This window comes from Emys orbicularis, chromosome 14 (assembly GCF_028017835.1).
Source record: "Emys orbicularis isolate rEmyOrb1 chromosome 14, rEmyOrb1.hap1, whole genome shotgun sequence".
Taxonomy (NCBI): domain Eukaryota; kingdom Metazoa; phylum Chordata; order Testudines; family Emydidae; genus Emys; species Emys orbicularis.
Window position 1 is genome coordinate 34,098,543 of NC_088696.1, and position 23,613 is coordinate 34,122,155.

Below are 23,613 nucleotides of genomic sequence, written 5' to 3' on the forward strand. Positions count from 1 at the left end.
AAATCCTTTACCAATGCATTTATCTGATCACTGTATCCCTTCACTGTGGACAGTTCAATGAAGACATCTGCTCAATGTGCAGCAGCAATCAAAAAAGCAAACAAACTGTTAGGGTGCATGAGGAGTGTCATGGACAATAATATCAAAAATATGTCATTACGCAAATTAATAATACACCCTCGCCTGGAATACTGTGTTCCAGTCGCTCTGTCTCACAAAGGATATAGCAGAAATACAGGGGGTTCTGAGTTAGGTGGCAAATGACTGGAGGTATGAAAAACTCTCATGTGAAGACAGATTGAAAAGATTGGGACTGTTTAGAGAGGAGGCGAATGAGAGGAGACATGATAAGAATAACGGACATGATTTGTTCTTGACAAATCCATGCTGACTAACCAACCTGATAGCTTTCTTTGACAAAGTAACAAGCTTTGTGGATAGAGGAGAAGCGGTATATGTGGTATATCTTGACTTTAGTAAGGCTTTTGATACTGTTTTGCATGACCTTCTCATAAACAAACTAGGGAAATACAACCTAGATGGAACTACTGTAAGGTGGGTGCATAACTGGTTGGAAAACCATTCCCAGAGAGTAGTTATCAGTGGTTCAGTCAAGCTGACAGGGCATATTGAGTGGAGTCTTACAGGGATCAGTTCTGGGTCCAGCTCTGTTCAATATCTTCATCAATGATTTAGATCAGTGGTTCCCAAACTTGTTCCGCCGCTTGTTCAGGGAAAGCCCCTGGCGGGCCGGGCCGGTTTGTTTACCTGCTGCGTCCGCAGGTTCGGCCGATCGCGGCTCCCAGTGGCCGTGGTTCGCTGCTCCAGGCCAATGGGAGCTGCTGGAAGCAGCACGGGCCGAGGGACGTACTGGCCGCTACTTCCAGCAGCTCCCATTGGCCTGGAGCAGCGAACCGCGGCCACTGGGAGCCGCGATCGGCCGAACCTGCGGACACGGCAGGTAAACAAACCGGTCCGGGCCGCCAGGGGCTTTCCCTGCACAAGCGACGGAACAAGTTTGGGAACCACTGATTTAGATAATGGCAAAGAGAGTACACTTATAAAGTTTGCAGATGATACTAAGCTGGGAGGGGTTGCAAGTGCTTTGGAACTGGGAGCTGCAGGCGGCCGTGCCTGCGGACGGTCAGTGTAAACAAACTGTCTCGTGGCCCGCCCGCAGATTACCCTGATGGGCCGCAGGTTGCCTACCACTGATGTAGACAAACACCTGTCAGGGATGGTGTAGATAATATTTAGTCATGCCATAAGTCCAGGGGACTGGACTAGATGACCTCTTGAGTCCTATGATTCTGTGATAAAAGTAATATATACAGAAGGTAGATGGGGAACTTCTATTCTCCCTGCCTGATAAAGATGAATTCTGGAAGTAAAAGATAAATCCTCATGCTTCAGGACGTACATCAACCTCTAATTACTTGTGCTTAGAGGTACAGCTAGACAAAATTTTTCATCCAAAACTTTTTTCCCCTGAAAAATGCAGATTTGGATTGATCAAAACATTTTGTGAATTTGTGTTGAATCCGCTGAATTGTTTCAGTCAAAAAAATCAAAATGTGTCATTTTGACAGTCTGCAAACAAAACATTTAATTTTTTTTATTCAAAATTAATTTTGTTTAGAAATGTACTTAGTTTAAGTTTAAAAAAATTAACATCTTAAAAAGCTGAGCCAAAATATTTAGTTAGACTGGAAACAAAATTTTAAAAACTTTTTTGGTTCAATGAAAAATGTGATTTTTTTATTTTTATTTTTTATTGGGTCAATCCAAAACAGAGGTTTTTTTCATTTTTTTGTAACAACTAGTGAATCAAAAGATCAGTTATTTACACAACTCTAATTTGGAGGGAACTTTGCCTGGGGGCAGGTTATCTCATAACTGCCTATTACAGGGGTTCTTGAGCACAATTCTGAAGCAGCCAGCACTGGCCATAATCAGAGAGAGGCCATGGAACTAGATGGACCACTTGTCTGATTCAGTATGGCAGTTTTGGGTGTCAGCTTCACAATAGAGAGATGCATTGTCTATAACAATAACACCATTTAAGGTCTCTGAGTTTATCATTCTGTATTCAAACTCTGTGTTACTATATTCCGATTTATTTATAAGTTAATAGATTCTAAGAGTAAAATTTTCAAAAGCTCCCAAGCTAAGTTCCCTCTAAGCTGTATGGCCGTGCAGCTGCCTATTAAGCTCCGCGCAGGCGCTCAGGGCTGTAGCGGGGAGAGATGCCTCTCCACAAGCTCCAGATCTGCTGCAGCGCCCCTCCCCTGGCCCCGACCCAGCCCAGTCCCGGACCTGCTGCAGCTAGGGGACAGGCACCCCTCCCCTGGCCCCGAACCAGCCTGGCCTGGACCTGCCGGCCAGGGGACAAGTGCCCCTGACCCAGGCTGGCCTGGACCTGTCGCAGCCAGGGGAGAGGCTCCCCCCCCCCAGCCCAGGTGCTGCTGTGGGGGGAGAGAGCTGGATGGGGGAGTCCTCTCTCCCCACCGGAGCCACAGGGAGCCCAACTGTACCCCAAACCTCTCATCCCCAGCCCCACCCCAGAGCCCACACCCCGAGCTGGAGCTCTCACCCCCCTGCACTGCAACCCTCTGCCGCAGCCCCGAGCCCCCTCCCACACTCCGAATGCCTCGGTCCCACCCCACCACATGAATAACAAAATTCATTCCACACATGGGTGGGAAAAATTAGAGGGAACACTGCTCCCAAGTTGCTTAGGAGCTTAAATCTCATTGACTTGAGGGATTTAAGAACTTTTTAAAATTCTACCCTTTACAGTCATGCAAATTTGATTGTAGAATGGTAATTCAGAAACCTTAAATGGTATTGTAGTTACAGACGATGCTTCTCTTTGTGGTAAAGATGACTCACATAGGACCTGCCATAGTGGATCAAACCAGTGGACCATTTAGTTCAGTAGCTTAAGTCCCATTTTCAAAAAAGGCAGTTCGGAGACTAAACTCACTGTAAGCCAATGTGATGTAACCTTCTAAGTCACTTAGGTGCTTTTGAAAATGGGACTTATGCTCCCAAATCACTTAGAGTAAAATTTTCTGAAGCTCCTAACTCTTCATCAAATCACTATGCAAGTAGATAGGGAATTTTTAATTTATTTTTTAATAGGTGCATCTATTGTTAAATTAATAAAACATGCAAATAAATAATCCAAGGAACCACTAGAGCTTGTGTCTCTCACCAAGAGAAATTGGTCCAATAAAAGATATTACCTCACCTTCTCTTTAGTGCACTTTTGGGGGCACTCTAGATAACAGAAAATACTAATTCTAAAAATCTTTAGTTGAAATCTTTTAACCAGATGCCTTGCTATCACTTCAACCAAGAACTTCCACACCAGCAGGTTTAAAACATAAATTAAGTTCTTTTTTTAAGACTTCAAACATTTAGTAGACAACTGCTGTTTACCTTCTGTATGCTATAAGAATACGTTTCATTGCACGATCTTCAGTTCTCCCTTAATCCCTCCAACCCCTGTGAATAAAGCATTGGATTACCAAGTAATATCCTTCAACATGAGGAATTATGCACTTAGCCTCAGGTTCCATTTAAACCACTGCTCTAGGAGAAATATTACTGACGTCATTGTTCATGTTTTCAAAACCACAAACTGCTGCTGACACATACAGAGCCCTTTCCTTCTTAGCATCAGAGAGAGCTGGAGTGGCACAAATTTCACATTTCTTCCTCTCTTTTGTTCTGTTTGTTCATTTGCTCTTTGTGCCTCTTGGAGGTGATGGGGGGGGGGCGTGTTCTGGTGGCTAAGGTACAGGAAAGTCAGAGATCTGGGATCTGTTCCTGGCTCTGCCACTGATTGTCTGACAGGGAAATCACTTAACTTCTCTCTTTGTTTCTGTAAAATGGGGATATTTTACTGCCTCAGGGGTATTGTGAGAGGTATTTTTAGTTAGGGCTGGTTTGTTCCCAGTCCTTCTGTATGTTTGTGTGCAATAGGTAGGACATGCTGCCGCGGCCCTTATTGTTTACAAAGTTCTACATTCTTGCTAAATGTTATTAAAACAGTGTCAACCCTACCTCTGAATTTATTTGCTTTTGCCATCAGAAGTCATAGTCAACAATATTTTTGTACAAATCTCTCTCTTTTTTTTTTTTAAATAGCATATTGAGATCATGGTTTGAATGCAAGAGTTCTTTATGCTTGTATAATCGACTCTGAAGCCATTTTCATTGATCATATTATGGTTCACTTGAAGAATACTTAATATGCAGTTTATTGACCCTTAAGTCCATAAGAGACTTGCATTGAGTGTGTGAAGGCTTACTCCAGTTAGCTTTTGTGTGTCCTGTCATCCAGTAGGTGTTGACTATATTATTTACAAAACTGACACCAGGAATCATATGTCCCCCTGGGAGCCATTGGATCTACCATGATCTATTTAAGGATGCTTTTGTCCAAGGAAAATTGATCTGATAAATTATTATGTCTCTATCATAGTTCTATTTGTTTGGTATGGTATTTTTAAAGAGGTAGAAAAGAGAGGAAATATTAAATTCAAATTGAGCTTCTAGTGTAGAACAGAATCAGTCCCACCAAAATCTTACATATCATTAGACAGAAAACTGGAATATAAATCCATGTTCCACCCTCTCTTCCCATGCCCCAAACAATTGTGTGTTATTTACCCAGGAGACTGTTGCAGATTAGAGCCTTTCAGGCCTACTGGGTAATTATGTAATTAGGCAGGGATTAAAAAAAAAAACCATTTTAAGTACCCAGTAGATTAGAGAGGGTTCTTCACACATCTTCTTGTCTACTGAATAATTACATAATTGGATGGGGTTTAAGTTACTTTGATTTGTACATGCCAGAATGGAAAGACTCCTTTCTGTGTAGTCTCATTACATTATTTTAAAAGCCCTAAAATCTTTTGGAAAAATTCAGGAGAGCAAATTTATTAGTTTTTCTCCATCAGTACCACCACAAAGTCCCAACAACAGTTAGATGGTAAATAGTAAATCAGTTGCTTGACACTTGAAAAATAAGACTTTTCTTTAAACTGAGTAACTGATTTTGTTGTTTATGATATTATGAAAAAATGTGTTGAGCTGATTAAAAAAAAAAATTGACACTTCTCAGTCAGACTCTGAGAGGCTGGAGCAGTTCCATCGGCCCAGAGAACTGAGAGACTTGTAGGGCTCACTGAAACTCCAGTGAATAATGTTGGCCTCCTGACATTAGCAAAGGGTGTGGTTAGCTTTTGAGTGATGGGGAGAATATGACTCTTCTCAAATTGAGGACTTGGTGTCAGCTATTTAGGGAAAGGGACTCCTTTTAATTTTTCATTTGAACCCTCTTTCTAGTACTATATCCGTACGCTATATCCGTACTTGTGTGGAGCATTGATGGTGAGCCAGATTCTCCTCTCTACACTATTTTTTTGCTGATGTATTACCATTGACTTAAATAGTTATTCCACTAGTGTAAATGAGAGGAGATTCAAGCTGATGGAATTTTGGTTGAAGGGCACCCCTGCTTTTATGAACACTCTCATGGGATCTTTACTGTTCACATAAAACAGACAAGAACTTCAGCTTTCAGGCATCTTATTCAGCAAAGCATTTAAGCATGTGGTGAAGTCCCATTTAAGTCAATAGGAGCTTAAGCATGTGCTTAAGTGCATTTCTGAATAGGGATTGACTTGAAGTCTCATCCATCTGACCTCCACGCAGTAAAAACTGTCCAAAAACTCAGTTCATCTTCCTTAAAAGGTTGAACAACTGAGCTGATGCTGAAACTTTAACCTGTGGTCCCAAGGAATCTAGAAACAGATTCAGATCTGATGCATAGACTTCTAAGCTCTTTGCTCCAGAGAATGATCAGACAAAGATTTGCAAAAGTGAATCTTATCGCATCCTCCAAACCAAGCACTCTAGACATCCATTTTTTAATTAAAATAATAGGGAGTGTTCCACATCCTTAGTAAAGGTTCAGATCCTTCTGTACTATCACTGAAGTCAATGGAAGTTCAGCCTTTTACCTGCATGGAAGAAGGAGTGGGGCTGAAATGTAATTTTTGGGAGGAACTTAAATTTCCTCTTTAATGTGGTGGTCAGATTTTACAAGGCATTGTCATATAGAAAAAAAAATCAGCCTAATGACTGGGTAATGTAGATTTTTGTTTGCACTTTCCAGAACAAAACAGGCTCATTGCCAATGATAGTTTTGTGTGGAAAGAGAAGAATTCCAGTTCACCTTAATGATCATTGGTTTCAAGTCTTCAATTGTAGAAATGTGATGTGAAGGCTTTATCACAATGGAAAGAAAACCTAGAACTAGGGAAGAATTTCTCATCCCTTTTAAACAGATAACATGGCTGGGAAAGAGGGAGAACTATTGAAACCACAAATAATAACTGTCTTTTTTTTTTAATTACTGTTGACCTGTACAGGAGACTTTGAGGCTGCAGTCTGGTACTTCATGTTAAGCATAGCAAAGAAATGTGTTAGCGGTGACAACATAAATCAATACTAAGAGCTTGGCCCAAAGGGAGGGAAATTTACATAGTGAAAGAAAATTGAGGAACTGTGTTTTTTCCGCTAATAATATATCAGTGCAGTGTCTAACCCAAGCTTCTGCACATGTTCACTCTCTCAATAGCTAGACTTATTCTTGCTATATAGTTGTTTTTCTTGCTATAACACATTTAATAGAAATGCCCATTAGTTTCTGGCCCTTATAAGACCTAAATATGCACTAAACCACTTAAATTCACTGTCAGTGCCCAAGTAGTCATCAGTGGATCCAGCCCCAAATATTAACTGTGACCGTATTCTCTTGCAATCCTCATCTTGTCCCCTCCCAAAGTATGAAAGGAAAAAGATGAACATTGTAGCATAGCTCACTATATCCCCGCTCTTTCTCATTTGGTAGCTATGCCTTTAGTCAGCATGGCTTAATACTGTAGAAATTCTAGGTTTTAGAATTATAGAAAGCAATTCTAGAAGGGAATTTTATTCCAAAAATTAATAAACAGTTGTCACTACATAGTCTTACTCGCAGTGTTGACAAAGACACTGATTTAAATTTATTTAGCCTAAGGTGAAGAATATAAAATCCTTTTATTCACACTTACTCTCTTATTTCGTGCTCCTTTATCACGGCTATACTGATTACCTACCTTTTCCTGTCTTCACTGCTGTCCACCTGTTGGTTAACTCCCCTGTTTCTAGGTTTAAGCAGAGTGGAGTTGCCATAATTGTTGCTACCCTAATGCAAATTTTAGAGAACAGCATAGCTAAGATTTTTTTGTTTTGGTAAACAAGCATCAGATTGTTCTCAGCCCTTTATCACAATATGCCTTTGCCTTCAAACCCACATCACATAAATCTTTTCTTGTTCATCCAAGGACTTTTATGTCACTCCAAGACTGATTAACTTAAGTGATAAGATGCTAAATATAATACTGTTTTAGAACTACCTACAAATAACTGGCAAATAGAATTTGATGAGATGTAGATATATTTGATTTAAATAACAGTGCAGCCTTCAAAGAGAGAGAGATTATAAAATTCAAAAAAACTGCTAATGTAGTACTCAGGTTAAGACTTTAAATTTGCAAGAGCAGAGAATTCAGTGTTATAATTTTCATGGCAACCTTAAGGTCATTTGCATTGAATGGGCCAGATTCAGAGGTACAAGTGAATAGAGTTACTGCAGATTTACATCAAATAGCTGAAAGAAGATATCACCCAGTGTTTAGCAGACAGTCACATTGCCATGTAAAATGAAATGACAACAACCAAAAGGAAAATAACCATTGACTTAGAAGAAAAACTGGTATGAGTGTGGGAAAAACATGCTTCAAACCTTGAGTAAAAATTAAGTATATTTTTACTTTTTTGTCTCTACAGGTTTTACATCTGCCCCATCTGAGATTCATTATGGTACCTTGCAGTGAGCAATGACCTCCTCTGAAGAATATAGGTGCCAAAAAGACAGAGACACAGTGGCCTTGTTTCCCTCTTACTTGACAAAGTGAAATGGTGCTCTTAAGGTGATAAGTGTTTACTACACTTGGAAACCCAAACTGTTGGCTGGACGATTTTTCCCTGACCTCCACCCCAGTGTTCTGATGGACGGTTGACAGTGACATCATGTAGTAGTCCCTGAAGTGTTGTCATAACTGAGTTGCAATGGTTTTATACACTTCCCCATTTCCCAACAGCTTTCTATCAGTTCTGCATTCCTTTTCCTGGGGCCTGATTTTCCCATGTTATTGGTTTGCAGACAGGCTTGTGGCCTCCTTTGTTCCTACCACCTATGAGAAACGACAAAGGGCAGATGATCCGTGCTACTTTCAAGCACTCTGCATCATTATTACCACTCCCATCTACTTGGCACTGCTGGTGGCATCTCTTCCTTTTGCCCTGATTGGCTTCTTGTTATGGTCACCTCTCCAGTCAGCTAGAAGGCCATATATCTACTCCAGGCTAGGAGACAAGAGCCAGGCCAATGGCGCTACACTACTTACTGAATGGAAAGCTACAGGCAATGGGAAAAGCTTCTGCTTTGGTAGTGCCAATGTTTGTCTGCTACCAGACTCTCTGGCAAGATTTAACAATGTGTTCAACACACAGGCACGGGCTAGAGAAATTGGGCGGAGAATCAGAAATGGGGCAAGCAGACCACAGATAAAAATATATATAGATTCCCCCACTAACACATCCATCAGTGCAGCCAGTTTCAGCAGCTTGGTCTCTCCCCAAGTTGGAGATAGCACTAATCGTGCTGTCAATGTAGGCATCAAAAGGACATCATCTATGGAGTACAAGGGAGACAATTCTGGCTCAAATAACAGTGAGGATAGCAGAGATGCTAAAGCTGGAGGGGAACTAAATGAGGGAGAGGACAACAACACATGTATCGTGCGCATAAGTGGGGAGGATAATGGCCACATTTCAGACCCAGAAGCGGATGCCATTAGTGGCCAGGCTAATATCAGTAGCCCAGCAGAACACTCCTTGGAAGGTGAAAGAGAGAGTCCAAAGGGTCAAATACCCAACCATAAGCAGAAAGAAGGAGATTCTGGGAGTTTAGACAGCTACACTGCCTCGCGAGAGTCCCTGGTTAAGGTTCGCATTGGAGATGGCACAGTGGACCAAAGTAACATCAACAACAAGCTCCTTTACAAAGCCTCGGTCATGAAGAAGACCTCTGTGAGGAAAAAGAAGCATATGGATGAAATTTTTGACCATGAGATCTCTGCTTTCTTCCCTGCCAACTTGGACTTCCTGTGCTTGCAGGAAGTGTTTGACAAAAGAGCAGCAGAGAAGTTGAAACAGCAGCTCCATCACTATTTTGAATACATTCTATATGATGTTGGGGTCTATGGCTGCCATGGCTGCTGTAGCTTTAAGTTTGTTAACAGTGGCCTGCTTTTTGCCAGCCGCTACCCAATTATGGATGCTGCCTATCACTGTTACCCCAATGGAAAAGGAACGGACTCCTTGGCTTCCAAGGGGGCCTTGTTTCTCAAGGTAAGGCCCTTTCTTTTTGAAACCTATAACTGTCTCTAGTACATGCTTGGTTATAAATCAACTGTATTGCTGGTCAATAAACTCTGTTAGAGATGGGTCAGAGAAGCAGTGTTCAGATCTGGATTACATTTAGGCTAGAATTTGTGGCTTAGAGAATGTACTAAGATGATAGACATGCATGAAACGTTGAAGATTTGGGGCTAGGGTTCAGATTTAAGGGTGTCAAAGTATCAAGCTCTTCTCTTGGGATTTTGCTCTCATTTTGAAGAAATCTCTTTTTAATAAAAAAAGTATGCTTTAAATAAGCCTCAAGAGAGACACATTAACAGGTGAGGGACAATGACACTAACAAATTCACTCATGCTGTGTGTTTACGGAGCAAATTGGGGATGTTTGAGGGACAGTCAGCCTCAAAACAAAACAAAAACTAAAATTATTTCATGAGATATGTGAACTGTCTTTTTAGCATGTAATGATGCCTCTCCCATTGTGTGAGGTGATAGTTGATAAAGAAGTAAGCAAAACCAAAGGAAAATGTTTGGCACTGAAAATTATGATAGTAGTTTATGCAGAGTGAAACTTGTAGTGGAGGACAGTGGTGAGTACCAAGTGCAGAACAAGTGGACCAAAAAGTCTGGGGAGCCTGTTTCACATAGTGATCATTCAAGAGGGTTGTCTTGTAAAATTTCCCAGGCTTTGGAGAGTAGGTCTGAGATGCTTCTCTTTGGTAGGACGGTTTTCTACACTCAGAGTGCAGCTGCCCGTTCTGTTTTCCACTTCAGAAGTTTGGGAGCATTATGTTTTTTTCACTTTCTTAGGATAATTAATTTAAATAAGATGATGGTTGTGAGAATATGTGGTTTGAAGTAAAGAGTTGTGCTTGTCAGGGTCAGAGGAGGCAGATACTAGACATCTCCATGAAATGAGCTGGTTTTGCAAGACTGGCAACACATTGTGTTGAAGTCTTATGAGATTGGCTGTATATCTCACTAGAAACTAGAAACCAGACCCCTTCTCATTTTGGATTTGACCAAGAACCAAAACTGTAAGGCTAGGCTCAGATCCAGGGTTTCCAATCTAAACGTATCCAAAAATCCCCAGGAGTATTAGATTTCAGGTTCTGGCCTTTGACATAGTGTGAGGGGTTTTCCCAGGTTGCAGCCTGGACTGTGGGACTGCTGAGTCCTCTGTCCCACCAACCTGGGCTCCCTCTTAAACTGTGATGCTGTTGGCAAGCTACAAGCCTCTGGCAGGTACTGCACTTACGCAGACATCCACAGGCAGGGACACACCCAACTGAGTTGCACAAATGCTTCTCCTAACCACTCATGAACCGACAATAGAAGGCTCCAGCCAATTCCCCCCAGCTCCCCAGCCTTGCACCCCAGAACTGTACTACCTTGCCCTGGACAGAAGTCTGACCAGTTTAAGTTCATTACCCAGCCTGACCCTTCCTCGAATTGGAGAGGACACACACTATCTTGTATCTTGAGCTGAGATTTCCCATGCACTTCAACCAAAACACACTGTTTTAGGTAAAATATAAAACAAATGTATAAACTACAGAAAGAGAGATTTCAAGTGATTATAAGTAATAAGTGTAGAGATCAAGGTTGGTTACCTAAGAAATAAAAGTAAATTTGCTATCTGAGTTCTGTAAACTAAACAGGATTTGAATCGAGCAGTGTCTCACGCTGATAGTATAAACAGGTCACAGATCTTCAGTACTCAGGCTCGAACTCTCCTCCAGCCCAGGCCCACCCTCCCCTGTTCAAAGTCTTTGTCCTCCAGACATGTTTCCAGGTGTTGAGTTGTGGGGAGTGTGAGGCCAAGTCATAATGTCACTTCTCTTGATAGTTTCTTCCAGCTTGCTGGAAAGATCTATGCTTGTAACATGGAGATCCACCCCCATTGGTCAAGCATCCTCCATAGTCTATATCAGTGGTTCCCAAACTGGGGTTCGTGAATGTTACAGGGGGTTCTCAGGAAAAAATTCCCTAATGGCGGACAGAGCTGTCCCTAGGGACCCCGGGCAGCACGGGGCCAGCAGCACGGAGCCCCATCACACTTCAAGACTCCTTATAAGAAATGGAAAGGGAGGTGGATATTTTTTGCTGTTTTTTAAAAATGAAATAGGCAGCTAGTATTGTTTTTAAAATTATGAAGAAGAAGTTTAAGCTTTGTTGTAATGTGTGTTGTTTGCCTGGGCTGCTCAAGACCTGAATGCTTGTGTACGAGGAACTCTGAGTTGGCTTCTTAAATCCCTTCCTGCTGTTTCACATCTGATACTCCTTGATGAAACATAGGAGCCTTGTCTTATAACAGGCTTATTCAAAGTGATACAAGCTACCAAAGTGAGATCTTGGAAGAGTGTTGCCGTTTTCATAATGTAATAAAAATACTGTAATGATAAATAATAATAGTGTGTAATAAGCATGTCAAAAACAAATTTTATATTTCCAAGATCACTGCTTTTATAATTTATACTCAGGTAAAGGAGAAAATCCCTAGAAATATTCATTTTTAGGAGGAGGTTCGTGAGACTTGACATTTTAGTGAAAGGGGTTCACAGGTTGTTAAAGTTTGGGAACCAGTGGTCTATATGATCTCTCTGAGAAGTCTTCTGGGATGGTTGTTAGGAGTGTGGATTCCCTTTAATGGACCATGAGCACATCTGGCTACTCCATTGTTGTACCTAAAAGGCTGGTTGTGGGTGTTCCCAACCTCAAACATTTCAGTAACACACACAGCGCAAACTTCATGACTTCACATACAATGATAGCACATACAATCCAACAGGATATTAAAATTTAACAAATCAAGAATTTTAAAATGATACCTCACAAGGCATACTTTGTACAAAACATATCATTATGTGACAGTGGTGAATATGGGGGTTCCAGGGTGCTGCTTTAAGGTACAGAGTGCCACACATACCTCCAGTTTAAGAATTATTTCTCCAATAATTTAAGTCCACGCTTTCATTTACAAATAATAAAATGTTTCAGGTGCTCAAAGCAGATACATTTTTCTTGCAAAAGTTCACCTTAGATTGTTCAGAACAGCTTAATAAGGTTCAATGCAAGTGATGAACAATGGGAGTGCCTGTAATTTTGTCTATAAGGTCTACGGGTGGATGGATAGCTGATAGAATGTTTTGGTAAACCCTAATAACAATCAAATCAGAACCTTTAAATATGGGAATTAGAAGATAAGCAAACATACACATACATATATAATTTGTAATAATTTACCATTCCTTATATATATTACAGAACCAAAATCCTAGGTCTGTACACCATGAGCTAATGAGATTCACATTTTGGATCTGGATTTTGTAGCCTGGGGTCGTTTTTTATTGATGAACATAGCTAAAGTTTGTTCTCTAATCATTCAGAGCTGCATACATAAAATGAGCATAAACTCTCTAGAATATGGAAACTACTCAGGTCACAATGATTCCACTTCAATTTGTGCATATATTAAGGATTAAGAGATTGTTTTTAATCTGCTTTCAGCTGCCCATTGCTGCGTCATTGATTTGTTACCCTGCTAGGAAGTCAGCAGTGTTTCCATTCCCCTTGCAGAAAATTAAGCCTCTTTTCCAGATACCATTGGAATGATAGACTTAATTATTGATTCAAGTTCTTAAAGTCACAGTTTAGCAGAGGATGAGGGACCAATTTACTATAAAGACTCCTGAAGGGCCAAGATCACTTAAACTGGTACAGATCTCAGACCCAGCCTGAAAACAATATTTGTCTCATGCCTGTGTGATTCTGACATGTATTTTATTCCCCGAAATGTTTTTTCTTCTGAATTAAGTGTACTCTGTGCTATGAAATGCTTTTCAGTTTGTATTGTACATTAAGTGGTCACAGGTAATTTTCTTTCATGAGAAGATGCAGGATGATCTATGTAGTTTAGTGTTGACACAACTTATTTGTTTAGTAAAAGAAGTTTTTAACACTTTGCAAAGAGCAGAGTTTATGTATTACTGAAACAATAACCTACAACAAATGAGGGGCTTGGATATTATGGGCCTGAGCCAAAGACCACTGAAGTTAGCGGGAATCTCCAATGATTTCAATGGGCTTTAGATAAGGGTTTATATGGGGATGTCTGCATCTGTACAGAACATATAGTCCTGCAGACATCTCTGCAGCTGGGAAGTGTATTTCCTGCAGGAAGCAAATACCATTCAGTGAAACACACCCTGGTATTGTAAAGCTCTAGAGCTCTTATCACAAAGTGACATAATTCATTTTGTTGTGTTTGGAACAATAGTGATGAGATTTCATAGGACAGACAACTGTGTTTTTAATAAAAGCTTAACTAGACTACATGTGAGGAGAGGCCAATCTCGGTAATCTTCAGTAGAACTCCAGAATGTCCTGGCATCCAAGTGCCAGGACATTAAACCAAGGGAGCACTAAGTTAAATCATCACATCATCAGCATAAAATCTATCTGATTGTAAGATACTGTTTTTTGCCACACCTGAAAGATGTCTTCAAATTAACTATTTCACAGAAAATATGGTGACCATGCTTAAGAGTAATACAGGAGAGTAGCATCTGAGCTTCTCCCTTGACCATGGGGGAGCCACGTGGCCATGAGGTAATCAGCTGCCTATTTCCTTCAAGCTGGAACATTGTGTGTTTTATAAGGGTTATAACATGGAAAATGTCCCTGACATAACGCAAGGTGTCTGGTAGTCCTATTCTCCACTAATTTTACAGGCTTCATCATCTGTCTCTTCTTAGTCTAATCTCATTCTTCATTCTCAGCCTCCAAATGCTCCCTGGAACCCCTCTTCAACTTGCTGTCCCCCACATGCTCATTTTGCAACTATATTCCCAAGCAATCCTCATCTATCTTCTCACAAAGTACATTCTTTAGAGCCTGTTTTGATTATCCATAATCATTTGGGAGCCAGTGATTGGAACTGGATGTTACTAGTTTCCAGATTAAGATTTTCATTTACAGGTAGTTATTCCCACATTGCTTTGGACTATGTCCAACCTAATCTGATTTAAATTAAGGGTTTATCTCAGCATGAGTTCATGTAGTCTTGTTGAGGAAGAGCCTAGCTGCTCCCCTCTAATGTCAGGGATGGAGTTAAAATTACTCTTTATGCAGGCTGGCATATTGCAGGATTGTGAGATTATATTCTGTCTGCCTCATGTGGAAAGGAGAACCTTCTGCCATTTTAGGAAGAGGAAAGCTATCTCTTTCAAAAACAGAGTAGTACTTCAGAATCTTCCCCTTACCTCTCCTGTACCACAGATTCAGCTCTCAAGGTAAAAGAGGAATGCCCTCTGTACTATGGGGAAGAGGGCAGAGGATGGGGGGGAAGAAGAGTTGATTGGGGTGAGTGTCATGGGATCGCATATTTAATCACATACAGTTTCCAGCCATCATGATGACAAACCCTTTAACCTTGCAGAATCTCAGAAAAAAAGCTAGCTTCCAAAATCAGAAGAATGTTCACAGGGGAAAGGAGGGTATGGGTGTGTGTCTTATTTTATTGGTACCATCTGTCCCCTGCTATAGAGCAAAGGCAGCAAGAAGCTAGATTCAATTCAAATTAAATTCAAAACTATTTGAAATTTGAGGATTGAAACTTTGCATTACAAAATGAGGCTATTTCACCAAAAAGTTCCCTACATTTCACACACTTGCATCTTTGAAATGGGCCCTTTTTTCCAGTGAAGAGGGAGCTCTGTTATAAATTAGGATTACCCTGCCCCGATTGTGAAGTTCTGGATTTTGAGAGATTTGTATAGACAAACAATATAGTTTATCTGGGGCTATAGATAGCTGAAGTATCATTAGTAATATCCGTAAAACACTCAGCTCTTACATAGTGCTTTTCATCCATAGATCTCAAAGCACTTTACAAAGAAAGGTCTGTATCCTTATCACTATTTTGCAGAAGAAGAAATGGAGGCACAAAAAGCTGACGTGACATATTCAAGGTAACATAGTAGGTCAGTGGCAGAGCCAGGACTAGAGAGAGAGAGAGAAATGGAATTCAGAGCCTTTTAACATTGGTTCAAACCTAGCTTGATCAGTGGGGGCTGACTTGATGCCAACTGACTGCTTTTCATGGGCCTGTGTAAAGGGGATTTTATAGTCCATCACAGAAGCCATCATCGTCCTTGGCACTTTGGCTGGCAATTTCATGAGCTAGACCATGGATTTGGCATGGAAGCTTGAACTAATTTCTCCTCTGTAGGTGATATCTCCAGGTCAAGATTAAGGCATATTAATAGGCTTGGCAGAACTCAATTTTTATTATTTTTCAAATTTTGACAATTGATACTGATTTTTTTTATTTCCCCCCCCTGATTTTTAATTATTTTTACAGTTGTGGGAAATTGAGGGGGTAGAATTGGTATTAGGGCTAGGGCAGCGCTGACAGCAGGGCTACAGGGGGTTGCCAGCACTGATAACAGGACTGCAAGGGGCTCCCTATGGGGCAGCAGGACCGAAGACATCTGGGCAGAATGTGCAGGGGAAACTGTAGTCCTGGGCCAGCAGAGCAGAGACCCTGGGCCAGGGTTGCAAGGAGGAGAACAAGCTCTGGGCTGCAGGGGAGGCCACCCCACTTCTGAACAGTTCCTGCCCAGGGTGGGCTCCAACACTCTTGGCTGGTGAGAAAATGAGCAGAGCCATGACAGCAGAGCAGCAAAGGGCTCCCTGTGCTGCTTAGGGTGACCAGATGTCCCGATTATATAGGGACAGTCCTATTGCCCCCCACCCTTTGTCCCGATTTTTCACACTTGCTGTCTGGTCACCCTAGTGCTGCTGCAGGGCTGATGGCACTTGATCCCAGCAGGTGCAAGGTGTAGGGAAGGCTGCAGTCCTGGTGGGGCACAGCAGAGACCCCAGCCAGGATTGCGAGGAAGATGAGCCTCCGGTCACTGAGGAGACCTCCCCACTTGAACGGCTCCATCCCCAGGCAGGAGCCATTCAGCAGTGGGATGGCCTCCCACACAGCCGGGGTTTGGCCTTCTCCTCATGGCCCTGGCTCAGGGTCTCTGCTCTGCCCTGCCAAGACTGCAGCCTTCCACAACCCTGTGCCTATAGGAATCCAGTGTCACTGGCCTTGTGGCTGTGCAAGGAGCCGTCTGCAGCTCCATTGTCACAATACCGGTCCTTCCCTCCCTCCCATAACCGCAGGGCTGAGTTCTCTGCGCTGCTGCAGGTCGGTGACATCCAATCACTGCAGGCGCAAGGTGTTGCACCGAGTCACCGACTGTTACTGTTGGAATTTTTTTTCGATTTCAATGTGTGAGCTGAAATCGATGTTTACTGACGGCTCTCGATTTAAATAGAATCCTGCCAAGCCTATGTATTAACAAGGCAGTGAGGGGCTGTTGCTCCCTGTATTCTCCCTGTTCTATGGATAAGTGGAGAACTTAAGTCTTCAGAACTGTCAACCCAGCACCTTGTACCCTTGAACCTCCAGCAGTGTTCTCCATCTCAAACATGAGGATCCCTTTGGTACATAATAAGAGAAATCTAGGAGAAAAAATTGCTACTCACATCCAAGAGAAAATTTAATGTGTAATGCATTAAATCAACTGGTCTCTGCTGCCACTGAAGACTAATGAGAAAAAGTTAACAAACACGCCAGAAAACCAATCCATTTTCATACTCTGACAACTTGGGACTTGCAAGACTCTGCCTTGGATTTGGTGACATTGTGTTCTAGCACAGAGTTCCCCATTTGTTTATAACTCCCTCAAGACACAACCTTGGACTCTGTTTTGCAGATTTTACATTTCCTGTCATAGCCTTTAATGCTGTTTCACTCCAAAAAGGGAAGAGATATCTTTGCAAAGTATGACTGGCATGCTTGCTCTTCTGTGCTCAGGATGCTGTCTGATAAGCCAGATTGCCTCCTGAGTGGATGAAAGTGAATACAAGTGGGACCTTGTGCACGTACATGGTAGTCATGAACTTTGCTTTAACATGAACACATTCACACACAGGCACGCACTTTTTTTTGTTCTACACTCAGCTGAAGAATAACTTAACACATTCTCTTTTATATAAAATTTATGACACTATCTCCACTAGGTAAGGGAAAAAATCAAGCAGTTTTTATTCTGAACAAACAGTGCACTGTATTTGTCAGAAGGTGAGGTCTTATCCACAACCTCTTTTAAGCATTGACTTTGTCTCATCCACTTGTTCCACCCAAGAGTGTGTGCCATAAAATTTGTCCACTTCCCTGCCACTGAAACTCCAATGCTCTTCCAAGCTAGGTTCTGATTTTTGATATTTTTTTTGTCTGCATTGTGATATCATTTTGTACCCTATGACCTCAACTTCTTTCCTACCCCGGTACAGGGTGGGGATCTCAATAGGCTGTTAGCTCCCCATCTCACTATAATACATTCTGGCTAATATTAACACCCTGTATCTCTCCCCTTCTGAACAAAGAATAGCACAGTGCTGTAGTGAGGTGTCCTGGTATGTGGACATCTTTACTTACACATAACATGCTACAGAATACATCATGTCCTCTGTTACTATGTATTTGTGTCTACTTCGTAGGTGCTTACAAATACAGTGTTATTGCATAGAACAGAAAAATGGCTTAAAATAAATCAGTTTATCTAATGGTTTAGATAAACTCAGAAATTTGTACATTTCTCTATTGACAGTGGCCTGTTCTTTATAAATCAGTGTTTTTGCTGATAGGACGAAGACAAGAAAATATTTGTGAGTTCTCATCAGGGATCCTAGTTTTCCATGATAAAAAAAAAACCTCAAACGTCTTCAATCAAAAAACATAAAAATCTGCATTTTTCCGCAACTAAAATGAAATCTGACTGCGGGAGCCCTGCTGCCCGGGGCTGAAGCGTCAATTTCCCATACTCCTGTGTGAGCATTGGAAGTACGGGGTTCTACTGTATGTGTTTTTATTTTTTACAAAATGTAAAAATTAAAGATTCTCTGTAAAAATGCAAATTTTGCATTTTTCCGTGGCAATGGATTTCTAGGATCCCTAGTTCTCATCAACACAAGATATTTCTACACCGTGACAGCGCCTGGATAAGCTGGCTTGGGCTTGGGCTGCAGGGCTAAAGATAGCAGTGTAGACATTCAGGCTCAGGCTGGAGTCCTGTCTCTGAGACCTGTCTTCCTCATGGGGTTCATGCAGCCTGGGTACCAGCCCAAGCCTGACTGTCTACACTGCAGTTTTATAACACCCCTGAACCCAAGTCAACTGACTCAGACAAACTGTGGCTGTGCTGCAGATCTTTTATTGAAGTGTAGATACACCCATCGTTTTTCTCAGAGAGCAGTGTGTTCTATGGCATTTTGCCCTGCATTTGAGTGGGAAAACTATGCCACCTCCTAATCTTAATTCAGAACTCTCTGAAGTGGGAAGTTTATTTGAAAAGGAGGCTCCAGTTGAGTGCAATTTCAATCAAATAGTTAATGGAGCTTTCATCCACAGTGCCTACTAATTGTTTAGTAGTAGCAGCAGCATGACATATAGAAAAGGAGTGTAGTTTCCTTGCAGATCAAGCACCATCTGGTTCATAGAAATGTAAGGCTGGAAGGGACCTCAAGAGGTCACTAGTTCAGGCCCCTCTTCCCCCCCGCCCCATGTTCAGGCAGGGCCAAGTAAACCTAGAGACCATCTACTAAGGTGTGTTTGTACAACCCCTAACACAGTGAGCTTAGAACATAAGGCAATAAGATAGAATAATTTCCATAACCCACTACAAGTACAAGCACCTAATGAATGTTCCACACTTCAGGCAGAAAGTTTGCCAAATCAATCATACAAATAAAACTAAATGATGGTAACTTATGGTATCTGTAATCACATTACCACTTACTGTTCTACAAAACATAGGTATTTGCTGAATGTGCTATTGTAACAGAGAGTCTGGTGAAAAAAAAACAGGAAGAGCTGGTGAGGGAGAGTGAAGAAACTTTATCAAAGTAAAAGCTATTCAAATCACTAATGTAAAAAGAAAATCTCTCCCTAGAGGGTGATTCAAGGAACTCTTCTTTGATATGCTAAAAGAAACCTCCGGGGAGTGACAAATGCTAAAAAGTGCATTTCAAGGCAGACTTGGAATAGAATCAGCTGCATTCAGAGCTATTGGCTGTCCTATAATCTATTATGGAGATAGTAGTAGTAAATCCATAATTAAGGATGTGTTGTGCTGTGCACCTGAAGTAGAGATTAAAACTCTTCTTTTGGGAATGTATGAAAAATATAATGTATCCTCACAAAAACTACAGCACTTACTCTGAAGAGTCTGAGTACAGAATGAATTTCTGAGAATTTACAAGTAAATCTGTTCATTACTTTAGGAATTGAAATTCCTATGGGTTCATAAAGAAATTTTAGCAACCAGTTTCAGACTTTTTTATTTTTTCTTTCCCTCAATGATCTCAGTAACACAACACCTTCAAACTTCTGATATACTTAAAACTCACTCTAATCTTGTGCATTGTTTACATTTGAATATTTTGTTTTAGGACATATGATCACTTTTTCTCATTATTCTTCATAGCTGAAAGTTTATCTTGCAGGAGAGGCTGAAGGATACAATAGTTTCCTACTGAGAATTCCACAAAGAACTGCCTTCTTTCAAAATAGCAGCCATCTTTCATTGTTTTCAATGGGACTGAAAACAGCTGCCCTCAGTTGGTGGTCATTTTGAGAAAGATCTCTCATTGTTCTCAGTGGTTGTCTGAGTATCCTAACTCTGCATGTACATACCCTTAAAATGTTTGGAATTCTTTTAAGTTTAACCTGTGAATTTCCTGGGGTTATAAAGCTTATTTTTGGAACAATTACAACATCCCTGTAGTTTACCTTAAATTGCAGATATTTACTCTTACCTTTAACTCTACTTAAACATAGTTTTTGTCTGGGAATTTTATATTTATTCTGGCAAATTGTGAAGCGGTGATCATATTTGTAGCCGAATCCAGCAATCCATCAGGACTAGTTCGGTTTTAGTGGCTTTCTTGATAGACGCATTATTAGGATAGAATCCAACAAATTACACAACACATTTATCAAGAAATGCTGCTATACAGGGTCAACAATCACATGGTCACCAAAAGCTTCGGTCGCATGATAAGATTGCCAGTAATGGACACAGAGTCATAGAATCATAGAATATCAGGGTTGGAAGGGACCTCAGGAGGTCCAACCCTCTGCTCAAAGCAGGACCAATTCCCAACTAAATCATCCCAGCCAGGGCTTTGTCAAGCCTGACCTTAAAAACCTCTAAGGAAGGAGATTCCACCACCTCCCTAGGTAACCATTTCAGTGCTTCACCACCCTCCTAGTAAAAAAGTTTTCCCTAATATCCAACCTAAACCTCCCCAACTGCAACTTGAGACCATTACTCCTTGTTCTGTCATCAGGTACCACTGAGAACAGTCTAGATCCATCCTCTTTGGAACCCCCTTTCAGGTAGTTGAAAGCAGCTATCAAATCCCCCCTCATTCTTCTCTTCTGCAGACTAAACAATCCCAGTTCCCTCAGCCTCTCCTCATAAGTCATGTGCTCCAGCCCCCTAATCATTTTTGTTGCCCTCCGCTGGACTCTCTCCAATTTTTCCACATCCTTCTTGTAGTGTGGGGCCCAAAACTGGACACAGTACTCCAGATGAGGCCTCACCAATGTCGAATAGAGGGGAACGATCACGTACCTCGATCTGCTGGCAATGCCCCTACTTATACAGCCCAGAATGCCGTTAGCCTTCTTGGCAACAAGGGCACACTGTTGACTCATATCCAGCTTCTCGTCCACTGTAACCCCTAGGTCCTTTTCTGCAGAACTGCTTCCTAGCCATTCGGTCCCTAGCCTGTAACAGTGCATGGGATTCTTCCGTCCTAAGTGCAGGACTCTGCACTTGTCCTTGTTGAACCTCATCAGGTTTCTTTTGGCCCAATCCTCTAATTTGTCCAGGTCCCTCTGTATCCTGTCCCTACCCTCCAGCGTATCTACCACTCCTCCCAGTTTAGTGTCATCTGCAAACTTGCTGAGGGTGCAGTCCACGCCATCTTCCAGATCATTAATGAAGATATTGAACAAAACCGGCCCCAGGACCGACCCCTGGGGCACTCCACTTGAAACCGGCTGCCAACTAGACATGGAGCCATTGATCTCTACCCGTTGAGCCCGACGATCTAGACAGCTTTCTATCCACCTTATAGTCCATTCATCCAGCCCATACTTCTTTAACTTGCTGGCAAGAATACTGTGGGAGACTGTATCAAAAGCTTTGCTAAAGTCAAGGAATAACACATCCACTGCTTTCCCCTCATCCACAGACCCAGTTATCTCCTCATAGAAGGCAATTAGGTTAGTCAGGCATGACTTGCCCTTGGTGAATCCATGCTGACTGTTCCTGATCACTTTCCTCTCCTCTAAGTGCTTCAGAATTGATTCCTTGAGGACCTGCTCCATGATTTTTCCAGGGACTGAGGTGAGGCTGACTGGCCTGTAGTTCCCCGGATCCTCCTCCTTCCCTTTTTTAAAGATGGGCACTACATTAGCCTTTTTCCAGTCATCCGGGACCTCCCCCGATCGCCATGAGTTTTCAAAGATAATGGCCAATGGCTCTGCAATCACATCCGCCAACTCCTTTAGCACCCTCGGATGCAGCGCATCCGGCCCCATGGACTTGTGCTCGTCCAGTTTTTCTAAATAGTCCCGAACCACTTCTTTCTCCACAGAGGGCTGGTCACCTTCTCCCCATACTATGCTGCCCAGTGCAGCAGTCTGGGAGCTGGCCTTGTTCGTGAAGACAGAGGCAAAAAAATCATTGAGTACATTAGCTTTTTCCACATCCTCTGTTACTAGGTTGCCTCCCTCATTCAGTAAGGGGCCCACACTTTCCTTGACTTTCTTCTTGTTGCTAACATACCTGAAGAAACCCTTCTTGTTACTCTTAACATCTCTTGCTAGCTGCAACTCCAAGTGTGATTTGGCCTTCCTGATTTCACTCCTGCATGCCTGAGCAATATTTTTATACTCCTCCCTGGTCATTTGTCCAATCTTCCACTTCTTGTAAGCTTCTTTTTTGCGTTTAAGGATTTCACTGTTAAGCCAAGCTGGTCTCCTGCTGAATTTACTATTCTTTCTACACATCGGGATGATTTTTTCCTGCAACCTCAATAAGGATTCTTTAAAATACAGCCAGCTCTCCTGGACTCCTTTCCCCCTCATGTTATTCTCCCAGGGGATCCTGCCCATCAGTTCCCTGAGGGAGTCAAAGTCTGCTTTTCTGAAGTCCAGGGTCCATATTCTGCTGCTCTCCTTTCTTCCTTGTGTCAGGATCCTGAACTCGACCATCTCATGGTCACTGCCTCCCAGGTTCCCATCCACTTTGGCTTCCCCTACTAATTCTTCCCGGTTTGTGAGCAGCAGGTCAAGAAGAGCTCTGCCCCTAGTTGGTTCCTCCAGCACTTGCACCAGGAAATTGTCCCCTACACTTTCCAAAAACTTCCTGGATTGTCTGTGCACCGCTGTATTGCTCTCCCAGCAGATATCAGGGTGATTAAAGTCTCCCATGAGAACCAGGGCCTGCGATCTAGTAACTTCTGCTAGTTGCCGGAAGAAAGCCTCGTCCACCTCATCCCCCTGGTCTGGTGGTCTATAGCAGACTCCCACCACAACATCACCCTAGTTGCTCACACTTCTAAACTTAATCCAGAGACTCTCAGGTTTTTCTGCAGTTTCATACCGGAGCTCTGAGCAGTCATACTCCTCTCTTACATACAATGCAACTCCCCCACCTTTTCTGCCCTGCCTGTCCTTCCTGAACAGTTTATATCCATCCATGACAGTACTCCAGTCCTGTGAGTTATCCCACCAAGTCTCTGTTATTCCAGTGACATCATAGTTCCTTGACTGTGCCAGGACTTCCAGTTCTCCCTGCTTGTTTTCCAGGCTTCTTGCATTTGTGTATAGGCACTTTAGATAACTCACTGATTGTCCTGCTTTCTCAGTCTGAGACATGAGTCCTCCCCTCTTGCACTCTCCTGCTTGTGCTTCCGCTCCGTATCCCATTTCTCC

At 42.1% G+C, this 23,613-nt stretch overlaps 1 protein-coding gene across 1 annotated transcript in view; it reads left to right on the forward strand.

Moving 5' to 3' along the window:
* Nucleotides 1-8,190: 8,190 nt before the first annotated feature.
* Nucleotides 8,191-23,613, forward strand: part of SMPD3 (sphingomyelin phosphodiesterase 3) — a 66,865-nt gene continuing 51,442 nt past the window's right edge. Inside the window, exon 1 of the mRNA XM_065416835.1 lies at nucleotides 8,191-9,534. Coding sequence (XP_065272907.1) covers nucleotides 8,191-9,534 — 1,344 coding nt within the window. The remainder of the gene's footprint in view (nucleotides 9,535-23,613) is intronic.